At 36.4% G+C, this 26,509-nt stretch overlaps 1 protein-coding gene across 5 annotated transcripts in view; it reads left to right on the plus strand.

The window, feature by feature from the left end:
* The window catches only part of BIRC6 (baculoviral IAP repeat containing 6), a gene marked incomplete at its 5' end in the record, with an annotated part of 154,276 nt that overhangs the window by 74,147 nt on the left and 53,620 nt on the right, over positions 1 to 26,509 (plus strand). For all 5 annotated transcript variants that reach the window (XM_080927706.1, XM_080927708.1, XM_080927707.1 and 2 more), the window contains 19 exons: positions 1,098 to 1,225; positions 2,343 to 2,474; positions 3,739 to 3,954; positions 4,596 to 4,779; positions 5,121 to 5,276; positions 6,811 to 6,944; positions 8,511 to 8,664; positions 10,668 to 10,784; positions 11,795 to 11,949; positions 12,424 to 12,550; positions 15,682 to 15,792; positions 16,690 to 16,823; positions 19,296 to 19,423; positions 20,829 to 21,391; positions 22,652 to 22,827; positions 23,924 to 24,020; positions 24,136 to 24,330; positions 24,727 to 24,927; positions 26,008 to 26,287. In XM_080927706.1, the coding sequence (XP_080783832.1) occupies positions 1,098 to 1,225; positions 2,343 to 2,474; positions 3,739 to 3,954; positions 4,596 to 4,779; positions 5,121 to 5,276; positions 6,811 to 6,944; positions 8,511 to 8,664; positions 10,668 to 10,784; positions 11,795 to 11,949; positions 12,424 to 12,550; positions 15,682 to 15,792; positions 16,690 to 16,823; positions 19,296 to 19,423; positions 20,829 to 21,391; positions 22,652 to 22,827; positions 23,924 to 24,020; positions 24,136 to 24,330; positions 24,727 to 24,927; positions 26,008 to 26,287 (3,388 nt within the window). The remainder of the gene's footprint in view (positions 1 to 1,097; positions 1,226 to 2,342; positions 2,475 to 3,738; positions 3,955 to 4,595; positions 4,780 to 5,120; positions 5,277 to 6,810; positions 6,945 to 8,510; positions 8,665 to 10,667; positions 10,785 to 11,794; positions 11,950 to 12,423; positions 12,551 to 15,681; positions 15,793 to 16,689; positions 16,824 to 19,295; positions 19,424 to 20,828; positions 21,392 to 22,651; positions 22,828 to 23,923; positions 24,021 to 24,135; positions 24,331 to 24,726; positions 24,928 to 26,007; positions 26,288 to 26,509) is intronic.

Genomic DNA, 26,509 nt, shown 5'->3' on the forward strand with positions numbered 1-26,509 from the left:
TTTCTTCTGTTCCTCCTTTTGTTTCTGCTTGAAAGCTTTATCTTCCTCATCTATCTCCTAGGCCGCCTTCTTAGGCTGTTTCAGGGGCTTCTTTTTGTCACCTTTGTGGTCCAACATGGCCCTTCACCAGATCTCTCTTTAGGAGCCTCTTACCTCCCAAGTCTCTAGGACTTTCTAGAGGGTCCCAACACCTCATCCCCTAAGGCTATATATTTCCATTCATTCTCCAGGCTCTCTGCACTCCTCTCCTGTCCATCACCCCCAACACTTTATCCTATTCCCCTTTCCTCTGACCCCTCTCACCCAGATCCCTCCCTCCTTCCTCTTTAATAAACAGTGCTGCTCTAACTGGCAGTCTGTATGTAGAAGAATAAAAATAGATCCATATTTATCACCTTACACAAAATTCAAGTCTAAGTGGTTCAAGGACCTCCAAATAAAACCAGATACATTGAATCTAATAAAAAAGAAAGTGGGAAAGAGCCTTTGAACTCATTGGCACAGGGGGAAGTTTCCTAAACAGAACACAATTGATAAATGGGACCTCATGAAGATGAAAAGCTTCTGTAAGGCAAAAGACACTGTTAATAGGACAAATTGGCAAGCTACAGATTGGGGAAAAAAAACTATCACTAACCCTATATTCAATAAAGGTTAATATCCAGAATATATAAAGAACTCAAGTTAACCTCTGAAAACCTAAATAACCCAATTAAAAAAATGGTTTTTGTTTTGTTTTTGTTGTTGTTTTTTTGTTTGTTTGCTTTTTTTGTTTTTTTTTTTTTGTTTTGTTTTGTTTTTTTTTTGGAGATAGGACAGTCCTGGCTGTTTTGAAACTCTTTGTAGACCAGGCTGGCCTGGATCTCTGCCTCCCAAGTCCTGAATTAAAGGTGTGGGCCATAAATGAATCTTAAGTATTATGACAAAGTGTCTGGAATGCTCAGGGAGATACAGATGTCAGTTATTGATTTAACCTTCAGAGAGCTGTCTTTAAAGTCCTTTGTCTTGGTTGACATTGTTGTGGTTTTGTTTTTGTTGTATGAAAATGTCTCCAAAGTCATATTTAAAAGAATTATTAATAAAAACTTTCTTTCCAGGTAACCAGTGGAGTTTTATTAACAATAATTTGCATACCCAGAGCTTAAATAGATCCTCCAAGGGAGGCAGTAGCCTCGATAGATTATATTCCAGAAAAATCAGAAAGCAGCTTGTTCATCATAAGCAGGTAATTGGTCTGTAACTTTGTTTTACTTTTGAGTCTGTCATTTGATATCATCAGTTGATCTTGGAAGGCATTTAGCAAGCTGCCTAGGTTTTTGGTTTACTACTTTGGTGACCATATTTGTAAAATGGCAAACATATCTACTTCACTTAATTTGATATTTTTTAAACTTCTGGTTTTCTGTTCCTACTGTTAAAGAATTGTTTTGCTTGTTTAAAAGGTTTGGTGATTTTGGTTTTGTTGTTGTTGTTCTGTTTTTCCTTCCATGCCTTTTTTTTTGGTTTTTTGTTTTTGTACAAACAACACTTGTTCTTAAATTCCTCATGGCCTCCAGTTGACCGTTAGTGCCCCTCTAACTTTAGATTTTAATTTTTTGAATATTAGAAAGTATTATTTAAGTTTGTGGGACAACCTGCACTCATTTTCTCATCTAGGATATTTGGATGTGTTAAGGAAATTTTCTTAATTTTTTTTTTTTTAATTTTCTAAGTACATAGTTTTAGCCCTTTGCTTGGATAAATGAACATATTTTTTCTGATATTAGTACGTTATCACTTTCTCAAAGAAGTCTACAATGGTTACTAAATTGGAATGGCATGTCAATGAGGGTTCTGAGAGTGTTCAGATTCTTTGTTTCATTAATTTCTTCTGTCTTTTTATAGGTAGTGTTGCATTTTGTTGCCTTTAGGTTTGTGTAGTTTATGTGTGTAATGATTAAGTAAGTGTTTCATTTTATGTCTAGCCTCTTCAGAGTTGTATTCTTGGCCTTAACTATGTCAAATATATCAGTACTTTTTTGCTTTGTAGATTTAACTTATTTTTACTTTTTATTTGTGAGTTTTGCCTGAATAATGAGCATCTGGTAATTGAAGAAGCTAAAGGAGGGTATCGGGTCTCCTGGCTCTGGAATTCCATGGCTAGCTGCTGTGTGGGTGCTAGGAACTGAACCCAGATCCTATGCAAGATCAGCAAACTGCTGAGCTATTTTTCTAACTGTGGTAATTTAATTTTTTATTCAGAGGATTGTTTGATATATGAATTCTGAGAGAAATGTAATAATTTACTTTTTTGTTCTTAACATTGGTATTTTTAAGATTAAGTTGTTTATTTGTATTTTAAGCAACTTAACCTACTAAAGGCAAAACAGAAGGCTTTGGTGGAACAGATGGAGAAAGAAAAAATACAGAGTAGCAAAGGCTCATCATATAAACTGCTAGTAGAGCAAGCAAAACTGAAGCAGGCAACCTCTAAGGTAAGATTTACCCCTTGAAAAGCAATCATAAAATTTTAATAATAATTGGGAAACTAAATAGCATGTTATTCTTCTCAGCATTCAAAATCAGAGCATTCAGCTTTATTGAAGGAAGTGTAGTGTGGACTTTACTGCCTAGTTACATAACCTTCAGAGTGGATTCTGAGTCAGTAAATTAGAGATCGAATAATTACTTTGATTTTTACAGATTGGACATTTGACATTGATGGTCTTGTCTGTTTTCATGTTATAATAAAAAGCATTATAAATATAATCCCTCTATCCTTGTAAAGAAAAGTAATAAGTAAATACTTAACACTTCTTTTTTTCTCCAGTTACATAATGCAAAGATTTAAATTTAGCATTAAATCTTCTTTGATTGAGTTGTGCATATGACTAAAAAACTGTTTTTGCCACATCAGAATTAAGTTCTAGTGGTTTCTTTTTAATATAATTAATTTTTCCTCATGTGGTATTTGCTTATCATCTCAATATTACATAGGTTGAGGCAGATGGATTACAAGAAGCAAGACTAGAGAAAACAATAAACACCCATTACATTTCTTTATTCCATATTTATGTACCACCTAGGTAACATTGAATTTTAACTTCTACATTTAGTATTTTCTTTCTTTTTTAAGATTTATTTATTTTATTTATATGAGTACACTGTTGCTGTCATCAGACACACCAGAAGAGGGCATCAGATTTCATTATAGGTGGTTGTGAGCCGCCATGTGGTTGCTGGGAATTGAATTCAGAACCTCTGGAAGAGCACCACTGAACCATCTCTCCAGCCCACATTTTGCACTTCTATAAAGTATACTTTTCTAGATTTTGAAATAGTTTGATTCAGTGCTTTGGTAAGATTTGTTTTAAACAATAGGTTTTGTCTGTTTTATGGCCTATATGCAATTCTTTTATTTCTTGTACTTTAAGTAGAAGAGAACTCATGCTAGTCGATATCGACAGCTTTTAATCTTCGCTTTAGCCAGGTGTGAAGGCTCATGCCTATAATCCCAGCATCTGCAAGGTAAGACAGGAAGATCAGAGGTTCCGGCTCACTTAGACATAGGCTGATCCAAAGAGACAGTTGTTTTAAACAAAACACTTAATCTATTTTTTTTCTTGGAAGATTATGATATATATAAATATTTTGTGCATTAGAAGTTGTATTTTAGATCTTTTCATCTTACAAAAGTGTATACTGAGAAGTTTCAATTAAATAAACACTGTTCTAAATCATGTATATTTCTGTATGCAGCATTTTAAGGATTTGATACGCTTGCGCCGGACAGCAGAGTGGTCTCGTTCTAATTTAGACACTGAAGTTACAACAACAAAAGAGAGTCCTGAGATAGAACCTCTTCCGTTTTCTCTGTCCCATGACCGTTGTATCTCAGTGGTGCAAAAGCTTGTCCTGTTTCTCCTCTCCATGGATTTCACATGCCATGCAGACCTCTTACTGTTTGTCTGCAAGGTAAGTAACCTGCAGTGCAGTTTCTGATTGACATGACTAAGAAAGGAGTTGTTTGTTTGTTTATTTTCTCCTTTATGTGCACTTTCCTTGTCTTATTATGCTTTGAAAGGTTTAAAAAAGTACTTTTTACTTAGTTCCTGAGAAAATCAGATGCAATTTTTTATTTGTTCAGAACTTGAGAGTTTGAAATGTAGATAATTTGGGTGTACCTATTTTTAATCTTATATCAGTTCACATTGAAAGTATATAAACATAAATGAGATTACTGAATAATGACTTTGAATGCCATGATTTTTGTCCTGCAACACATTCATTGTTTATTTGTAAATATTCACCCAAATTTAAAACGGGTCACAAAATCTGGACCTGATATCTCACTCCTTTACTCTCAACAGTCAGCATGACAGAGGCAGGCCAGCCTTGACTATAGAGTGAGTTCCAGGACAGTGAGGGTTACCTCAGAGAAACCCTGTCTTGAAAATAAACAAATAAATACAATATTTAATGTGCAAAGTTTTTTTGTATTTTGTTTTAAGTAATTTATACAAAAATCAAACATGTGCTTTGAAAACTGTCATAACAGTGTTTCTTTTTCTTTTAATTACATTGGTATTTTAGGCACATGATTTCATGTGTTTCAGGTTCTTGCACGCATTGCAAATGCGACCAGGCCAACTATTCACTTGTGTGAGATTGTGAATGAGCCACAGCTAGAAAGACTGTTGTTGCTTCTTGTTGGAACTGACTTCAATAGAGGAGACATCTCTTGGGGTGGTGCCTGGGCTCAGTATTCTTTAACCTGTATGCTGCAGGACATTCTAGCAGGTTTGTCACAATTAATTTTTCTCTTATGGTATGTCAGAAATAGCTGGTCATTGCTCAAGTAATATCTGAAGGAAATGTAAGAGAATTCCTAAGGGCATAAATGTTGCAGCAGCAACCATTTATCCTGCTCTTTGACAGCTGGAACAGTAATTTTAGAAAGTTGCTAGATGACTAGAGTACATGGGTAGGGAAGCCTTGTTTGATTATTTGTAAGCAGTTTGCTATCTACTAGTTCTTTTGTGACCTTAGAAGACCACTCTGTTAGCTTCTTTATCTGTTACCTGTAGGTAATAAAAACATATAAATTATTAAAATGGTTAGGACCATCTCCTCCAACACAGGAGAATTGTTGGCTCCGGTGGCCGCAGAAGCAATGGAAGAAGGCACAGTGAGCGAGGATGTCGGTGCAACAGCTGGTGACTCTGACGACTCCCTCCAGCAGTCTTCTGTTCAGTTGCTGGAGACCATAGATGAGCCTTTGACACATGAGATAGCAGGTGACTTACAGAGTTATATTCAAAATAGCTCCATTCTGTCTTTTACATGAAAATGGGTTTCCAGTTGAGGAATGTTAACAACATATAAAGTTGAGTTTTGTGCTTTCCTGACAGGACCTTTTTTTGAAACATCATGTAGTGGCTCACAACCATGAATTGCAGGAAATGATCTCTTCTTATTTATGTAGGCACCTGGCTTGCACATGTGTGTGTGTACGTGCGTGTGTATGTAGAAAAACACTCATAAAATGTTTAAAACAGTTCATAAATTGAGGTTTTAGTTCACCACTGGGGAAGTCATAGAGACAAGAGCTTGTTAAGCCAGTTACATATAACATGTGAAAGAAGAAATGCATGAATCCTTGTGCCCAGCTCATTTTATATCTTTTTATATAGTCGAAGCTTAGTGTAGTGCGTGGTTGCACCAGGAGTGGGTGGGCCTTCATATCTTAGTTATTACCAGTTCAAAAACTCTCCCATAGGAGTGCCCAGAGGCTAGACTCCAAGATGATCTCAAATCTTCCAGATCTCAAATTGACAGATGGGATTAACCATCACTTACGTGTTGAAGTGTTAAAGACAAAGTTGGAAGCCTTAATATCTTTGTCTTTGATAGCCAAATATTGGGATATTTTATATATTTAAAAAATTTTGTATTTATTAATTTGCATGTAGAAATGTCTTTTATAAGCTAGATAATCCTTAGTTTTTAAAATATAGGTTTTGTTTAGTATTAAACACACACATGCGCTTTACAGCCTACAGTAAGTTTACATTATTTGTTTCCCTCATAAGCCAGTCCTTTCAACTGATTCCCTTCTTTTGCATATAATTCATTTTTACTGCCCAGAAGCTTGTCCACCTGCCTTTGCCATCAGCGTATCTCTTAGCTTCTCGTGTAGTTTGCTTAATTAACACATATCTCTACCTCTAACCCTTTAAGTCGGGAAATGCAAAGAAATGATATATTGGTTCTCATGTACATATACAGACACTAGTAAAGGCTTGTGTTAATTGGGCATTCTATAAATGTGAGAAGAGTGGATGAAAAGGTGATCGCTGTAAGTTATAGAAAACACATGTAGGAGCAAGATAATTTCTTATAGTAGAGATTTTATAAGTAAATAGTCTTACATCTTAATTGTCTTTGGCTATAGCTTGGGTGCTTGGTGATACTACTATAATTATGGTATGAAATACTTTAAAGAGGATTACATAGTAAGTGTAACAAAATATTAACCTATTTTAGATAAGCTAATGATTATTTTGAATAGTAAGATTTATCTCACTTTGAGAAGAGCTAATAAAAAAAAGAAGAGCTAATAACTCACTATTCGATATTGTATTGATGTTTTTATAGTGTTGTCAAGTGATAAGTTTTCATTTGGAATAATTCTTAAATATAAATTCTTAGATATTTTTATGTGTCTTGCAAATGAAGTGTTTAGTTCTATGACATAAAGCAATGTGTGTCATTTTAGTTTCATGTAATATAATATACTCTAGCAATAAAATCTTTTCTACTTACATGAAGGTACGCCTCCTCTCTCATCTTTGGAAAAAGATAAGGAAATTGACCTTGAGCTACTTCAAGATTTGATGGAAGCTGACATTGACCCTTTAGATATTGATTTAGAAAAGGATCCTCTTGCAGCCAAGGTTTTTAAGGTATTTTGTGCTAGAATAATTGCATCTTACACATTTTGCCTAGTAATCACAGCACTAAGATACACTCTGTATGAACTGGATTTAAGAGATCTGTATATATAATATTCCATTCAATAGATAAGCAATGCACAGGTTATTGTATTAGGATCACGTGAAACTTTCTACCAAATGGTCCATCATATGATCCAAATGAAGTCTTAGGGAACACATACAGACAAACTGAGATAATTTCCTGTGTTTTGTTAGACCACAATGCTGTAATACTTGAGTCAATAATAAGAGAAACTAAAGGAACCACTAAAACACATTTCTGAATAATGTGTCATCTAAGAAACCATAGCAGAACTAAGAAAATTCAGAGACAGTTGATAGTAGAAATGTGTTCTATCAGAACTTCTGAGATACAAGACAGTTCTAAGAAAGTTTATAGCAGTAAGTATGCATAATAAAAAACATTGTAAATATCAAATAAATAACTTAATTTTGAGGCTTTCAAAAAATAGTCAATCCTAAACACAGATGACAAGAAATTACAGAAATAGATATTAAAAGAACAGTATATAGAATCAACAAAAGAGTTGATTCTGTGAAAAAGTTATTAAACTTTAGAAAATCCTTTTGTAATGTAACGGCAAGCAGGAATAATAAGGAAAACCATGCACTTTTGCTACCAAATGTATCCCATTATTCAGCATACGACATACATTAAGCTGCAGTATGTACTTTGTGACTCTTAAAAAACAAAGAAACAATAGCAAGGTGGCTGGAAGTTTGACTCAGCAGTTGAGAGTGTTAGCATTTATACTAAGGACCTGGCCTTGATATTCTGTACCCTATGGTGGTGCATAACCATCTGTTATTCAAATTCCATAGGACCGGATAACCCTCCTCTGGCCTCTGCAGGTACTAGGCATGTGTGGCACACAGACATATGCTCTAATACACATAATAATACATTTTATAATATATTTATTTTTAATATAATTTAACACAACAAATTTAAAAGTTCTAATGACAATGGTGCTTTGATCTTCAGCATCCACATGGTTGAAAGAGAGAACCAATCTTAACATTGTCTCACACTAAATAAATGAACTTCTAAAAATTTAAGTTAAGATACAATGATAATTTAATATATAGTACTTTTTTTTCTCTTAAACTCATATAGCCATGAACAGTTATATAATAAGAATTCCTAGAAACCAAGAGATGTTAGTTATAGATTACCTGAACTTCAGGCAGCCTCTTGGAGTCTTATCTAAGATCACATTTTTGCTGTGATCATTTCTGTTTCTCTCCTTCCATTTTAGTGGAGATGTACTTGTAATACTTATAGAATTATTGGTCTTTGGTACATTATTAATAGTGCCAGTTACCTTTTAGGTTGTAATCATACATGCTTTTTTGTCAGAAAATGAGCGGGATATTACTGAATCATTTTGTAAATTAATACACTTCCACCAACTTTTGGGAATTTAGGAGGAAAAAGTTTATTTTGTAGACTTACTGGTTACAGTACTGTATGTATGGATAACTCAGTAAAAACATTAACTTTTTTTTTTTAAGCCTATAAGCAGTACATGGTATGACTATTGGGGTGCTGATTATGGTACCTATAATTATAATCCTTACATTGGAGGCCTGGGGATGCCTGTAGCAAAACCACCATCAAACACAGAGAAGAATGGATCCCAGACTGTCAGTGTGTCAGTGTCTCAGGGTAAGTGTGCATAAGAACATTTTAAGGCATATACTAAGAGAGTTATATATTTGTGTTTTCTTTTGAGAAGTTAAGTTTTGTGTACAGTTTCTGAATTTGCTGTCACTAGTTCTTTCTTTACCATTCATATTTATTTTTGTTGGCATGTTGAACAAGCTTCCATGTATTGGTGATCCAGCCTGATCTCTTTCTCTAAGCTATTTGATAATTGTTTGATATGTGAAGTGACAATACATTACTTTATTGTAACTTCTTTTCTTCAAGGTTACAATATAGTTACATCTTAATCTTCCTTACATACATAATCTTCCTGAATATATAAATAACACACTCAGTCTGTAGAAAGTCACTTGCATGCATGTTTTCAGGCAGTTTGTATGGTCATGTTGGTGAGACTTTATGGGTCTAATATTTGACACTACTGGGAAACACAGTCTCACTACCAACCAACTCCCTGATCTCCTGGCTCTTACAGTCATTCTGCCCACATTTCTACAATGTTTTCCAAGCCTTAGGTACAAGAGTGTTTTCTAGGTGTGTTCACTGGGATTGGGTTTACCATTCTGCATTTTGATTGGTTATCGTTTCCTATAATGGTCTCCATCTACAAAGAGGTTTCCTTGACGTGGTGAAGACTACACTTTATCTGTAGGTATTAAGGACTAATGTTCTAATTGTAGTTATGGATTATGCTAGTTTAGAAAAATGTTGGTCGTAGGTTCTTCTTCAAGATCCAGGACTTCACTACTGTTTAGTTGGCTTGGTTTCTGGTACCAGGCATGGTTTCTCTCTTGTTGAGCAGGTCTTAAGTTCCAGGAGAGAGCTGCTTATTCTTAGGGAGGATTAGCTCGGTTCCAGCTCAGGGACCTCTGACATGCATGGTGTCTTCAGCAGTAGGGACTCAACCTTCCACATTTGCTGGGCTTCCAAAAGCAATAGAAACAGTTAGTATGTTTTAGGAGACTCTTTGGACAGCCTTGACTAACAGCTCACGTTGGCTTCCAGTGTCTGGTATTGGGGTTCTTGTGAGGTGTTCTGCCTCTTGGAGAGTATATTATGCAGATCAAAATATACAGTTAGATAACATATACATATTTATCTACAGAATTGCCTTAAATTTCTTAGTAAATTCTTTTTTAACCTAATTTGTGTGTCTGTGTGTGTATACAAGAGACGAAAACTAAGTATGTTTCTAGATAGGTTTTAATTAAATTTTAACTTGGTCCTTGATTTTCTGTTTTAATTAGGTGCTTATAGTTTATTAATGTGATTCATTTTTATTGTTATAATTATGTATTGTCTTAATGTTTGTAATTTTGATTATTTCATGTATTGTTATTAGATATACTTACTAAAATACTGTCATTTAATTGGATATATAAATTGTCTCAGATATGAATGACTAATATGACTCTTTAAGTGGCTTCTGACTCTATGATGTCGTTATTATTCTTTGAGCATTTTCTAGATCTTGGGCAAAGTATGATTATGCTGCAATTTCACGATTTCTTTTGCTTGTATTTGACAGGTAGTCTCTTCTATAATTCCTATGTTTTAAATTTTGTCTAAAAAAAACCAAATTTGGATTGTAGTTATTACTGTTTTAATGTTACTATGTGACTGTGTATCTACACATGTATCTGTGCCTAGTATGATAAGCTAACATTTAATTCTATTTCTGATAATCATCTGTTGAGGGTGGTTTTGTTGGTGGTGGTGGATTCTTTTTTCCCTCCTCTTTTGTCAGGAGGAAGCCATCTTCCCTTCTTTAGTGTATTTCCTTCCATTATCTTCATGTTACTGATTTATTCCACATGTAGTTTCCCATCAGAGCAAGTGGTTGCTCAGATGTTCTCCTTGGTTTAGTCCTCGATAGCACATGCCAGCATTTCTTTTTGTGAAGTAGGAGCCTCATCGTCCTCTTTGATCAGATGTTGACACATCTCTATAGTAGGGAGTCCATGAGTAATAACTCTTCAGATTTCTCCTCCTCCCTTTTGTAGCTTTAGATGCTCGTCTAGAAGTTGGCCTTGAACAGCAAGCTGAACTTATGTTGAAAATGATGTCTACTCTGGAAGCAGATTCCATTTTACAAGCATTAACAAATACATCTCCTACTTGTAAGTTTTATAATAATTCACATGATTACAATGAATTATTTCTTTTATGAGAATTATCAAGGACAAGTTTAAAATTCTGTGTAGTAAATTTGAAGGAGCTTTGAGTATATGACTTATAGCCTTTGTAACTTGGTGGCCCATTGTGAAATATGACAGTGCATTTACAAGGGACATTTGAGGTGTTCATCAAATGCAGATTCAATCCAGAGACCTAAAGCATATTTCTGTCTAAATGCTATTGTGACGTTAGGTAAATTCTAGGGAATACTACATAACTCATTATTTTTAGTATACATTCATGACACAACACACTTTGAAATATTAGCCTCTGTACTTTCTCCATGCTGGAGTGTCTGAGTGTCAGTCAAAGGTCTCCTGAGTCAACACAAAAGAAAGGCAATCTGTTTTTCTAATGGTCTGCACAGATTTGTGCATTGCTGGTGTTGATGTGTACTGATAGAGTTATTCCTCTCAGGGGAGTGCATTTCAAGGAGTATCCTGCTTATCACAGAGAACAGGAAGGAGGAGGAGGAGTTAACAGTGACCTAGGCATACATGCCACTTCATTGTATTCTGGGCTGAAGGAAGTGTTGAAAGTGGATGATCATGCATGGTCTGAGAGCACTTTGTAAATAGAAATTTTACAATATGCATTTCTTTCTTGCTCACAGAAGATGAAGGAATAAATGTAAATTTCCCCACAGTGTTCTTACATTTTCTGTTTCCCATAAATATGTTTTTATTTTATAAATTGTTGTGTGATCTGAACAACAAACATTGAAAAGCTGTGCAGTTGATTCACCAACTTTGGAAAAGTGGTAGAGATTAGATTAGATTGTGAATTTTCGAGTCTCTTTCTTGTCTTTATTTTCTAATTCATAAAAGTAACTATTATAGAACCATTGTTTCCAACTTAATTTTAGTAAGTTTTCAACCTATTCTTGTCTGTTAGTTAATTCATATGTGTTCTGAAACTTGCTCATAAAGTGGTACTTGTGTTTGATTTTCAGTTTCACAATCTCCAACTGGAACAGATGATTCACTTCTAGGGAGTTTACAGCCAGCCAACCAGAACAGCCAGCTCATTGTACAGTTATCATCTGTCCCAATGTTAAATGCTTGTTTCAATAAGCTTTTCTCCATGCTTCAAGTCCATCATGTTCAGGTAGGATTTAAAGGAAAGTCATGTATTTTGACATATTTGACATAATGTTTATTATTGGATGAACTGAATGAAAAAGTTGTACTTGACCTGACTATGATGGTTTCTTTGTTACATACATTTAGTTGAGAAAAATCTTAGGAATACTAATGCCCCTCCTTACTGATCAGCCATTTTTTATTTTTATGAGGTTAAGGTTTTCTTTTTGCTTTCTATTGTGTATAACTCTGTGGTTTAAAAGAATTGACTTACCATTTTTTATTGAGGAAAACATGGGGTTTGAAGGGAATTATATATTTTAATTTAGTTTAATTACAATTTATCAATAATTTGGAGATATGTTTGCTTGCGAACCTAATTAAAATAGCTAGGAGATAATGAGAAACAAGTTATTTACTCATAAGGTTATAAGCATAAAGATTTTTTTGTTTGAATTTTTTGTCTTAATTTTTTTTTTTTTTTTTTTTTTTTTTTTAGTTGGAATCACTTCTTCAGTTGTGGCTCACATTGAGCCTTAATTCTAGTTCATCAGGGAACAAAGAAAGTGGAACAGATGTTTTTTTATACAATGCTAACCGGATGCCTGTCATCTCATTAAATCAAGGTAAGGTCTCTTTGCTGGAAAACCATTACTGTAACCAAATAGCAAAATTTTAAGCAGACCTAATTAGGTTAACATGAACATTGTCTTCATTGTTAGGATTGTATTTTGGTGAAAGAAGTACTTTGTGCCTGGGTGTGATGGCATTTGCCTTTAATCTCAGCATCTGAGAGACAGGAGAGTGAAGTGACTTGGCCTGATCTGCATAGTGAGTTATAGACCAGTTAGAACTAGAGTGAGCCTGTCTTGTTTTTTTAAAAAAATTACGAGTTGTTTGTTTTTATTTGAATGCTCAGTATCAAGACCTGGCAAATGTTTTAAGTCTGGCATGGTTTTTAGGCCAGCCTGGGTCTACATATTACATAGTGAGGAAGCCCCCCCCCAAAAAAAAAAAAAACTAAAAAATCTCCTTCTCCCCTCTCTACCTCTGTCTCTTTTTCTATTCTTTGCTCTCCCATTCTTCTCATGTTACAGTAAATATTAAAAAATAATAAAGCTTATTTCTATATCGGCCCCATGGTCTCATTCCACCTGCCTGCTTCTAGTACAGAGCTGTGTGCACCTCTGTTGCTCCATCCAAGCCGCCCCCATGATTTCAGTTTGTCCACACAGCTCCCTTCCCTTGGCGGTTTATACCGCCTGTTCACTGCTTCCATCCCGGGGTGTTTCTTTACTCCAAATTCTAACTCAAACACAATTCTTTTGCCTAATAGCATTTCATACAGATTTGTGTATTTAATTCTCAATTCACAAGTCCTTTACACAACAAGATTACATCAAATGGACAAAGGTTTAAACTGCCCCTATATATGAGATATTAGACCTATAAAATCCTTAAATAAGATTACATCAAATTGACAAAGATACAAACTGCCCTTCTATAAGAGATATAAGACCCGTATAATCCTTAATAGGTTCATAATTACCTTTCTCCAATAAAGCTCACCTGGATTTAGTTCATCTTTCTCAACCTCCATCTTGGAACTCCCCTCCATCCATTACAGTCCTTGACCTCTGACCCTCTCTCTCCACCTCCCTTACTTCTCCCAGTCACTTGCTCTCCTTTCTTTTCCTAATTAAAATGGGAAAGTTCAGATGAAGTCACCTCTTGAGTATGAGACTAGGCAGCCCTTCTAGGGGAAGTGGAATTAGCATTAAAATGTGAACAGCCTCAGGACAATCTACCCCTCAGTACTTCAGCTGCCATTGCTACAACACCAGGGTTATGGGTATGGTCTGTACTTCAGCTTTTTACATGGTTCTGGGTACTTAAATTCCAATCCTTAGATTTGTACAGCAATTACGTACTGCACTATCTCTCTGGCCTGTTTGCGTTAATGCATTCTTTCTCACACTGAAGGTTTAGTTCCTTAGTTCTTTGGATCTCTCTTCTGTGTTTCTGCTTCTGTTGTGGAATTATTTTTTCCTTTTTAGTAAGGTTTTTTTCCTTGTTACACAGGAAGCTCATGTTTGGGTTAATTCCACCATGAGGTCTATAACTGCAGGGATGCATCTTGGTTATTTGTTTACTTGGGTACATTCAATATACTGACACTCTACACCTTAATTCCTTTGTTCAGCATCGCATTTTTATGCGTTTTGGGTTTGTTTGTTTTTTTTTTTTTAATTTTGCATTTAACTAAAATGTATTTCTCTCTCTGGGGCACTCGCCCTGTGTCCCTTGGGTTCAGCGTACTACCAACTTGTGTATGCTTGGTGATATAGGGATAGGCCTTTGCCCATGTTGGGATGTACAGTATTCTGGGTGCTCTCAAAGTAAACAGGAGAATTTGAAACTTTGCTTTTTATGGTCTTGTGAGAGACTAACCAACAATTTTCGTAGTTGACCACAGAATGCTTCTAAAAGTTGACTTTTGGGGACTGGAAAGGTGGCTCAGCAATTAAGGGCTTTTTTTTTTTTTTCCTGCTGAGGACCCAGGTTAGGTTCCTAGCCACCTTCACGGTGGCTTATAACCATCTACAATTCATCCAGTTCTAGGGGATCCACCGTATGTGTAGGCAAACACTCAAACAGATAAAATAAAAGCTGAGCTGTTGGGTTTTACCTTTCTTCCCAGTTTCCTCTCCTATCTTCCTTCCCTCCTTCCCCTTCTCCTTTGTCCTTGACAAGCTTTGTAGCCTAAACTTAGAAGGACATGCCTCTCCTAGTCTTTCTGGTTGTTTTTCTTTAGTAAGAGTATTTTCTCGATTTATCTCGATTTATCGACATTTTATTAGAGGTGTCAAGATGAACATTTCCCATGGTTCTATTTGTTGAACTTGGAAAGTTTTACATTTAGGTCAATAAAATGATCTTTTGCTTTTAGATTTTAAAGTTCAGCTTTTTGTTGTTGCTATTATTTTAAGCTTTTGGCATTCCAGCTCTTTCAAGCTTCTTTTGTTTCCTTTTAATAGCTGTCAACAAGCATCTCTACAACCAGTTTTAAGGAAGGGTTGGACCCTGTTTTTCACAGTCTGCTGTATTTGATTGGCATAGTGCACTCTGAGTAATTTCTTAGACTTCTCCAGTTGCTAGACTTCTTCCTGTCTGTTTTCCAAGTTACTTCAGTAGTTTGAGTTTGCTCTTTTCTTCTGAAGTCAGATTGTTTTTGATTGGTCTGCAGTATCCCACATTTTGTTAGGGTGCCCTTTTTTTAGATTTTTGTTTTGAAGAATGTAACTTATAAGAGAAATCACATTGGATAAAAGGTACAACAGTTTTGTAATGATACCATTTCATTGTATGTTACTTGCTGAGCTTTAGACTTACCTTGTTATTAAGTTCCTATAATACGTGTGTGCTCTTGAGTGTTGTATATGAGTGTTATGGGACCCACAGAGGTCAGAAGAGGCATCAGCTTTCCTGGAACTGACGTTAATGAAGGCGTGATCTTGTGGGAATCTTATGAAGAGCTAGCTGTAAGCTCTCTCACCCACTGAGCCATCTCTCCAGCTCCCTTGGTACCAGCTTTTACAGTTTTATTTGTATTTAGTGGGGAATAATTTAGGGGGATTTTGAAGATACTAGTTAATAAATCAATTGTGAAGAAATAACTTTTTTTGATTTTAGTTATTAATAAGCATTCAATTATCTCAACTAAATACATTTTCCCTTTCTTTTTCTTTCTGTGTAGCATCAATAACTAGCTTTCTCACAGTGCTAGCTTGGTATCCAAATACTTTGCTCCGGACATGGTGCCTTGTGCTTCATAGCCTAACACTCATGACGAATATGCAGCTTACTTGTGAGTTCAAAATTTATTTATATTGACCACTCTTGTATACTTTAATATTTCTGATATTAGGTTGATAATGTATGGCATTTCAGAAAATGAAGTATTAGTCTAAGGATTCATTGCTTTTTATTCTTCATGCTTAGTCTCTACCTTTTGTCAGTGTTAGGATGAATTTCATGTGTATTTAAACATAATTTCATTTAATAGAACACCCTTTATACTAATATTTTAAAAAGCATTTTCCACTTTTTGATTTCTATTATATTTTTCATTTATCTATGTGATACTGAAGATTATGTTAGTGCAAAGTATGTGTTACTTATCCATAGTTCATAGAGTATTACCTGTGGATGACAGAGAATAGGTATTGCCTCATAAGTTAAAAATTCTCAAGCAAGTATCTTTTCCTGTTCTGGGAAACGGAATGTTGTTACTCTACCAAAGACCATTTGAGACTTAGGTCCTTCTCACTTGTCTGTGTACCAAATAAAGATGTACTTGGGTGTTTTCACAATGTGGAGGAGGTGAGAAGAGGCATGTGGTAGCTGAGAAGCAGAGTGATGTCCAGGCTAGTCTCCTGAGTGAAGGTTACTGAACCTGGGCCTCTTGCATGTGAAGCAAATATTCTACTATTGTACTGTATTCACAATGCTCCGTTTACTTGTGCTCTGTGTGGCTTTGAGCTCTGTCTGTAGCGCTAGCAATTCTTAAACAACTTGTTTTTTCTCTTGCTCCAGCATCCTCAGCAACTAGGATTACTTGTCTGCACCACCAGCCCAAGTGATTGAATGTTTTAAGAAGGAATGTGCCATTATTCATTGCAATGAAAACATACATATAAATAATACATTTCATTATTGCTAGGAGTTTTATATTCCTTTGCTTTTTTATTTTTTCTTTTAATAGCTGGTTCCAGCAGTTCTATTGGTACTCAGGAGACTACAGCTCATTTGTTGGTTTCAGATCCAAACCTTATTCATGTGTTAGTGAAATTTCTTTCTGGTACCAGTCCACATGGGACGAATCAGCACAGCCCACAGGTAATATAGTCTTTAGCTACTGATCTGTTCAGACCTCTCAGTAAACAGATTTGTAAAGTATAATTCTTTTAAAGTAGACTTTATGACAGGCAGATAATAAGTTTTTCTCTACACAGATTTTTGTTTGTTTGTTTGTTTATTTGTAGCTCTGGAACTCACTGTGTAAACTACACAGTGATCTGCCTTTCTCTGCCTCCTAAGTGCTGGGATTAATGGTGGAGCTACTGTGCCCACTATTGCTATGTTTTGAATAATTTAATAAACATAAAAATTTGTAGGGGTATTAAAGTGTTTTTGAAACTTCTTATTTAATCAGTGCTATTATTAAAAATGATAATTTTAGTCATTTTATGATATTCATAATTTTCCCTATGGGAAAAAAAATTAAAAAACAAAGTTTTGCTCTGGAATGAGCTAAATTTATGCATCTCAATGTAGATTTCCTTCATATTAATTTTATTTATATTGTAATGTGCTGCTTCTGTTTAAGTAATCCTACTTATTGTTTCTTGATGAAATAATTTTAGTGGTGCAAAATTTTTTAGCATAAAGATAGTAGAAGATATTTTAAAAAATTAATCTTTCTATATATCCTGGTTTCATATTAGAAATATGACTAAGAGTGCTACGATTTGTTAGGGGGGGCATTAGCAATTACTATTACATAGTTCTAAAATAACTTATTGGGTTTTGTTGTATCCTACTTTTCATAAATTTCTCTAGGATTGTATTATTTTTCTATCAAAGCAAATTAGCCTAATACAAAAGACCACTTTGTAGGAATTCTGCAGAGGTGTCCATAATCTGAAATGTCTACTCATTTAATGCTGGTTATCATGACTCATTTTTTTTCTCCATTAATTTATTAATTTATTCACTTACATCCTGATTGGAGCCACCCCTGTCTTCTTGACTCTCTCTTCTTTACATAGCCCCTCCACCCTTCCCCTTTCACTTCTCTTCTGAGAAGGGGGGAGATAGCCCCTACCCCCAACATACTCTGGCACATCAAGTCACTGCAGGATCTGGCACCTTTTTCCACTGAGATAACTCAAGGCAGGCCAGTTAAGGGAACAGGATCTACAGGCAGGCAACAGGAACAGGTCCCACTGCAGTTGTTGAAAGACCTGTATGAAGACCAAGCTGCATATCTGCTACATATTTGCAGGGAGACAGGCCTAGGTCCAGCTGTTTGGCTAGTGGTTCAGTCTCTGGGATTCCCCAGGGGTCCAGGTTAATTGACTCTGTTGGTCTTTCTATGGAGTTCGTATCCCCTCTGGGTCTCCTAGTCCTTCCTCTAACTCTTCCACAAGATACCCTGCACTGTGTACAATGTTTGGCTGTCAATCTCTGCATCTCTTTAGTCATGTGCTTGGTGGAGCTTCTGAGAGGATGGTTATGTTGGGCTCCTATCAACAATAGTGTGAGGGATTGGCTCTCTTACATGGACTGTGTCTCAAGTTGTGCCAGTCATTGGTTGGCCATTCACTCAGTCTCTGTTCCATCCTTGTCCCTGGAATTCTCGTAGGCAGGACAGATTTGGGGTCAGACATCTTGCATTTGTTGGTATCCTTATCCCTTCACTGAGACGGAGCCCTGTGCTACAGGAGATGCCACTTCAGGCTCCATATTCCCTACTACTAGGAGCCTCAGCTATAGACTCCCAGAGACCTCCCCCAACCCTGGTCTCTGGCATGTCCTAGAGATGCAACCCAGCCCCCAGCCACCGATTTCATTTCCTGTCTTGGCCCTCTCACCTGGCTCTCCCCACACCTGATCTCTGTCACTTTTTGATAAAGATGCTTGGAAAGCAGGGTTTTAGAACTTGGTATAGATGTATTTTATTTAGTTTTACAGTTTATTTTTTGTCATTGCTCTTATAGCTCTTGGTTTTACTGGGAATTGAAAACATGACCATTGGTGAGTCAGTTAACTTGAATCCAATTCTGCTTTTTGTTTTTTATTAAGATTTTATGTGCAGAAATGTTTTGTCTGCATGTACCAGAGGCATGCCTGGTACCCATGGACGTCAGAAGAGGGCCTCTGATTTCTTACATAGACAGATATTAACCACCATGTGGATTTTGGTCCTGTGGAAGAGCAACTAGTGCTCTTAATCACTGAGCCATGTCTTTAGCCCCAAACTTTTTTTTTTTCTTTTAGGGATCACATTTTTTTTATAAGGTTGTTCATAAAATTCAGTGCAAAATGTTATTGTAGTTTGGGAAGTGTTACAAAGACATCTGGTCATAGAAGCAATTCTTTTTTACTGCTTATCACAAAGAGATAGGATTAATAATAGGATTAATAAATATGTGAAGACCAAAACGGGAATTTGCTTTCTCCTGTTGCTGTTGAAATGTTGCTGTTCATATGAGGCGTCTGACACTCTAGCTCCTAGCTCTCCTCCTGCCGTTCTGAGCATGCCATTGCTCTCACTCTGGTTTTCAGTGGATGTGAAATTCTTTTCAGGTTGGTCCAACAGCCACACAAGCTATGCAAGAATTTCTCACTCGACTACAAGTGCATCTGTCTTCAACATGTCCTCAGATATTCAGTGAACTTTTGCTCAAGTTAATTCACATACTGTCCACAGAAAGGTAAATTACAGCTTCTACTCCTTATGTCCTGATGTAAAAGTGAAAGTGGGTTCCAAGAATACACTTTACCTCAACATTAATTAGGGTTTTGGTAGTCTAGAGGACAGTTGAGTTGAGGGCTGTGGAGGAAGGGTCTAGATGTCTTTCAAGTCTTCCAGATTCTGTTACTGTAAGAATGTGGTACCTGAAAGCTCCACTGCTGTTTTAATAATCTTGTAGCTTAGTTATAGTCTTTAGCTGAAAGTTACCTGAAATTCAGCAAGGTGATGGTGGTGCACACCTTTAATCCCAGTTCCAGCACTGGGGAGGCAGGTGGATCTCTGAGTTCAAGGCTGGCCTGGTATATAGAGCAATTTCCAGGATACCCAGAGCTACATAGAGAAACCCTGTCTCAAAGGGAAAAAATACTCAAATTTTTATGAAATAGAGAAATAAGGACAGAGTTTTAAAATATATAATACCAATATGTCAAAGAAAGATAGCTCAAGAATTAAATTAACAGTTTTCTCTCCTATAGAAGTCATAAGTAAAAACAAAAGTAATGCAGCATGCTAAAAGAATAGATGGCTGCCATTCTGTGTTAACTTTAAAAGCATCGAATGTTTCCATATCACAGGTTGTCAGTTGACACTGGATCATTGTGTTCATTATTTAGTCCTCTGGGACCTGCCCTTGCCGAAGTGGAAGAATTATTTAGATTCTTTAGAGAGAAATAAAGGTGATTTCTAAAAATATTTAATATTAATATTCCAAAGAAAGGTAGCTGAAGAATGAAAGTAACAGTTCAATCTCTTATAGAAATCATAAATAAAAACAGAAGTATGTAGCATATTAAAAGAGTAAATTTAAGAAATTCCCAGACAAAAAGAACTTATTTTTTTATTGTTTTAAGATTTATTTATTTTGTACAGAGTATTCTTATTCTGCCTGCATATCAGAAGAGGGGAAAGATCCCATTACAGATGGTTGTGAGCCACCATGTGGTTGCTGGGATTGAACTCAGGACCTCTGGAAGAGCAGTCAGTTCTCTCAACCTCTGAGACATCTCTCTAGGCCTAAACAGAACCCTTTTAATGTATGATAAACAGTATTGTCATTTAAGTACAGGTAGGAAAAAAACCTGCCTGGTTAGCCAGTGTCCTCCTAATACTTAAATGACCATTATAGAAATCAGCTTGTCACATAAAAATCTTTTAGTCTGTTACTTTCAGTTAATTTAGTATAATACCTGTATTTTTTCTTCTTTTCAATTGAGAAGGGAAGCTAATTTTGGTTAGGAATAATGGAGACAAGCAGAAAACTTGTATAAGGTTGAAGAACTGCTAAAGGAAGAAACATAGTTGTTAGTCAAAGTTGCCTAAAGTGATTTAATTTTCAATCCTTTGCTTTTTCACTGTCTCTGCAGGGGAGCCTTCCAGACAGGCCAAGGACCTCTTGATGCCCAAGTGAAGCTGTTGGAGTTTGCTCTGGAGCAGAACTTTGAGGTTGTGTCAGTTAGCACTATCTCTGCTGTGATAGAGTCTGTCACCTTTTTGGTGCATCACTACATCACGTGTTCAGACAAGGTCATGTCTAGAAGTGGATCAGACAGCTCTGTCGGTGCACGAGCATGTTTTGGGGGACTATTTGCAAACCTCATTCGTCCAGGTGATGCAAAAGCTGTTTGTGGTGAAATGACAAGAGATCAGCTCATGTTTGATTTGTTAAAACTTGTTAACATTTTAGTACAGCTGCCTCTTTCAAGCAACAGGGAATACAGCGCAAGAGTGTCTGTGACCACCAATACTACAGATAGTGTTTCAGATGAAGAAAAAGTCTCAGGAGGCAAAGATGTCAGTGGAAGCAGTACCAGTATTCCAGGACCTCCTGCGTATGTTGCTGACTTAGTCTTAGCCAACCAGCAAATTATGAGCCAGATCTTGTCTGCTCTAGGCCTGTGTAATAGCAGCGCCATGGCAATGATAATCGGTACGTATTTGGAGTATTGATCTAATCTCTTCTTGGTGTTACACCTATTTTTATTCTTCACAATTTATGCTATCACTGGCTTGACAGGAAATATGCTATCAAAAGATTGTTTCTGTCAGTTTCAAAAATTCTGAGAAAAAAATCTTAACAAAGTAACTTGAGTAAGACATTAAGATTAACTAGGCATTTACTGTCTTACAATGCCTTCAATTCCAGTACTGAGGAGGAAAAGGAAGAGAGTTCTCTGACAGTTTAAACAGGATGGTAAACTTAGTGAGTTTAATGTTTATTAGGTAGACCCTGTATCAAAAACAGAAAAAGAAAAGCAGCATTAAGACATCCGTCATAGGGCTGGAGAGGTGGCTCAGTGGTTAGAGTACTGTCTACTTTTTCAGAGGTTCTGAGTTCAAATCCCAGCAATCACATGGTGGCTCACAACCATCTGTAATGGGATCTGATGCCCTCTCCTGGTGTGTCTGAAGACAGCTACAGCGTACTCATATATACATGAAATAAATGTTTTAAAAAAAAGACATCCGTCATAAGTACTTGTAATAGTTTCAGTGTATTAGACAATGGCGAGATGTACCCCATTCCTGCATGCTTTTATGACATGTGTCATTATACTTTTACATGTCACTGTTTAACTTTTCCACCATTTGGAAATGGAAAATTTTTAAAAGACTTTAACAAAATGTAACAAAGTTTATATCTGATACATTTTCTGCTCACAAATATTTTCTCCCACCCCCAACTTTATTTCATGTGTGTATGTTTTACTTGGCTATATGTTTGCACCGCCTCCATGCTATGTTCTCAGGGGACTAGAAGAAGGCTTCAGATCCCCTGGGAGTGCAGTTATAGACTGTTGTGAGATACTTACTGCATCAAAACTGAGTCCTCTTCCAGACAGTACTGTTAATCCAAACCCTTTACTCTCTTCTTGGTTCAATACTGTCGTTTAGAATGATGGCTTGTAGTCACACAATAGGACTCTTTTTATGTTAGCCTGCAGTGGGAGATCTCATGTAAGACGATGCACCTAGTATTGGATACCTCTACATATACTTGTGTGTGTGTGGGTGTGTGTGTGTGTGTGTGTGTGTGTGTGTGTGTGTGTGTGTTTCTCTCTCTTTGTGAGAAAGTGAAGAGAATTATGCACCTATCCTTCAATGTTTTTTGAACAACTTTTTAAAAACTGTTATAATGACTGTTTTTTATGTATGTACTTTACAAATATATAATCTTCTATTAAACTAGGTGCAAGTGGCTTACATCTCACCAAACATGAAAACTTTCATGGTGGGTTAGATGCCATATCAGTTGGAGATGGATTATTTACCATTTTGACAACACTTAGTAAGAAAGCCTCTACAGTGCACATGATGTTACAGCCGATCCTGACCTACATGGCCTGTGGATACATGGGCAGACAAGTACGTTCAATCCAGCAGTAGCTGCAGCAGTGTCACGGTTTGATACTAATGCAAATAGAGAGTTACAGATCAGACAAATTAGGAATATCCATGAATGTATTAAAAAAGAGAACAGCAGTGCATAAGCAAAGTAAATCTTATTTCAGTTTTAATAAAAATTGAAGAATAAAATTTGGTGTTACAGTATTTTTTTAATGTTTATTTTTTTCTCTCAATTTTTTTTCTCTTACAACTTTATTTTAAAAAAAGAGATACATGTGTAGATTTTTAAAGGCATTCTGGCATAACACTACATGAATAAGTTTTTGTCAGTACTTAATTCTTTTAGAGGTTTGATAGTATGCATTGAAGTCCCACTAGTTACCATAAGCATAAAGTACATGTAGGACAGAAAGTAACATGGAAAGAGTCAGTTTTCTTGGTGTGTATAGATTAAGCATAATGATCTTTGAATACCAAAAATTGCCACAAGGCTGTATTCCTAACTCTTGGATTATTAATGATTTAAGGTCCAGGTGTACCACACTCTGAGAGGGTGCTATACACTTTTTTTCTTTTTCCTAAGAAGGACTGAGACTTTCACTTTTTGGCCTTTGTTTTTCTTGAGCTTCATATGGCCTGTGAGTTGTTCTGGGGTGTTCAGAGCTTTCTGGGGTTAGTAGTATCTAATTATCAGTGACTGCATATTAAGTCTGTTCTTTTGTGACTGGGTTACCTCACTCAGGATGATACTCGCTAGATGCATTCATTTTCCTAGGAATTTGGTGTTAATGGTATTTTTTAAAATGACTACAGAGGTAGAAAAGGTAAACAGTTATTCTGGAAAAGTCCCACTACTCCTTTTTCCCTGAGGTAGCATTCATAACTAGCAGGATGTTTCCTGAGCTGTTACACAGAACTACTTAAGAGGGACAACTCTTCAAAATTCATCTTTTATTTCCTTTTAGTTAGAGTATTACGGTAAATTTTCATTCTAATATAATGTTTTAATTACTTCATTGGTAATTTTATATAGTGTATTTTGATCATATGAAGAAATGTAGTTGTCGAGATTCGCGGAGACTTATAAAACCATGTGTATTTGTTTACTTTTTAGGGATCTCTTGCTACTTGCCAGTTATCGGAGCCACTGTTGTGGTTTATTTTGAGAGTGCTGGACACTAGTGATGCGTTGAAAGCGTTCCACGACATGGGTAAGAGCCTCAGGCTGTCTTTCTAGCACGGTCAGTTTTGTTCCCTGAATGCTCACCTTCAATGCCTAGCCTTGTTCTTCGGACTCTTCTGATTTAGTATTCTTTGTGATTTTAGGTGGAGTTCAGCTTATCTGCAACAACATGGTCACCAGTACAAGGGCTATTGTGAATACTGCGAGGAGTATGGTGTCAACTATTATGAAATTCCTTGATTCTGGCCCAAATAAAGCTGTTGACAGCACTTTGAAAACAAGAATCCTGGCCTCTGAGCCTGACAATGCAGAAGGAATCCATAACTTTGCACCCCTTGGTAAGACAGTGGCCCTGCCTCTTACTACTATGACCCTACTTAGTGTTTGCTGAGGTGAAGCAAAATTAGTTGTTGACACAAGTTGATAATAGATTAGTATCATTTTGAATATAAAAAGTTCCTTTTATAGGCTGTTGGTACCAAAACATTCTTTTAACTACAACACTTTTAGGTCAGTTCTCTCTTCAAATGTTAATGTGAGTAATAAGAGTTGACTGGCTGTTTTGGGAATACTTTGATCATCATGTCTGGTGACTGAACAGTTAGTGATTCCAGCAGATATTTATTTTCTGCTCGTTTTTATAGTTTACTATTCATACTATCATTTTAGTTTTTCTCAGTGTTTTGCTAGATCCTTTTCACATGTATGTATGCTATTTGAATGTTTCCTCGTAGGTACAATCACTTCTAGTAGTCCTACCGCCCAACCAGCCGAGGTGCTCTTGCAAGCCACCCCACCCCACCGAAGAGCCCGTTCTGCTGCTTGGTCCTACATCTTCCTGCCAGAGGAAGCCTGGTGTGACCTTACCATCCACCTGCCTTCAGCAGTGCTGCTGAAGGAGATACATATTCAGCCTCACCTTGCGTCTCTTGCAAGTGAGTACTGTGAGGTACCCTAAGAATAACAGCTGAGAGACAGGTGACGATGGAAGTGTATCCAGAAAGCCTCCTGTGCATACGAGTATTTAATCAGTGTGGGCTGGCTTGCTTGCTTGCTTCCTCCCTCTCTTTCTCCTTCTCTTTCTTCCTCTCTTCCTTCCTCCCTCTCTTTCTTCCTTTCTTTCTCCTGTATATTATAATTCACTTGGTTCTTAATTGAATATATTTTATCAGGATGTTTCAAGGTAAATTCCTTAATATTTGGAAAGTCAGCTCCAGATTAAGCAGAGACAGATTTTTTCTTTTTTTGTAGCATATTCATTAACAGTGCTTGATAATATTTTTCCACTTGGAAGTCACTTAGACTCTTTCAGCATAGCCACAGTTCTTATTGAGATGGTTACATTCATTTGTGTTCACTGTCTCATTGTTATTCGATGTTCTTCATTTGGATGAAAAACTTGGAGATTTCATAGATTCTTAGTGTGTTTGGAGGGATGTTTTTATTTGAAAGGTAGACTGTATTCTACTCATAATATTCAAACGATTACCTAATCTCGTACAACTAGCGTAAGGTGAAAGGCAGGCATAATGTCCTGTGCTTGTAACTTCACATCAGTTACATGGTCAGGCAGTGTGTCTGAGAAGAAAAGCTTTTATTTGGAAGGAGAACTGTTGGTGTGAGTGTGGGCAGGCTTTAAGTTTTTCTTTGATAAATGTGTTTTCTCCATAGGCATCTGTGCTCTGGGGACAGAACCTCCCTGTTTAGAGTCGCTAGTTGTTACCTCACTGGCACTCCTTAAAGTAACAGAAACTGTTTTACTTTTAAATTTTAAGTGAAATCAATTTTAATATTAGCTGTGACTTTAAGCACAGTGCTGTAAATGACAGTATGAATTATTGAACCAATTGTTATTACTATTCTATCCTTTTGAAGTTATTTTAAACAACCAATGTTAAAACTATGTTATGTTCATGTGCATGCATCTGAAAGTTGCCAAATAAGTGCACCTTTTACTAACTAGAGTGTAGCATCTGGTTCCCCTTTGTTTACTGTTCAGTTTTCTCTTCCTGCAGCCTGCCCGTCGTCAGTGTCTGTTGAAGTCAGTGCAGATGGTGTAAATATGCTCCCTTTGTCTACTCCTGTTGTCACAAGTGGTCTCACCTACATAAAAATTCAGCTTGTGAAAGCTGAGGTAGCTTCTGCTGTCTGCCTCAGACTGCATCGTCCTCGAGATGCCAGCACACTAGGCCTTTCACAGATTAAGTTATTAGGCCTTACTGCTTTTGGTACCACCTCATCGGCCACAGTTAATAATCCCTTTCTTCCATCTGAAGATCAAGTTTCCAAAACAAGGTATGAATTTTTTATTTCTAATTTTTTAAAAAATGCTTTCTGTGGTTGTTTTCAAATTATTCATCCTAGCCAGATGTGATGGTGCACACCTTTAATCCCAGCACTTGGGAGACAAAGGCAGGTGGATTTCTGTGAGTTCCAGGCAAGCCTGGTCTACATAGTGAATTCCTGGACAGCCACAGCTAGACCCTCCGCCCCTCCCCTCCCAAAAAATATCTTAGT

This window comes from Micromys minutus (assembly GCF_963924665.1).
Source record: "Micromys minutus genome assembly, chromosome: 1".
NCBI lineage: Eukaryota > Metazoa > Chordata > Mammalia > Rodentia > Muridae > Micromys > Micromys minutus.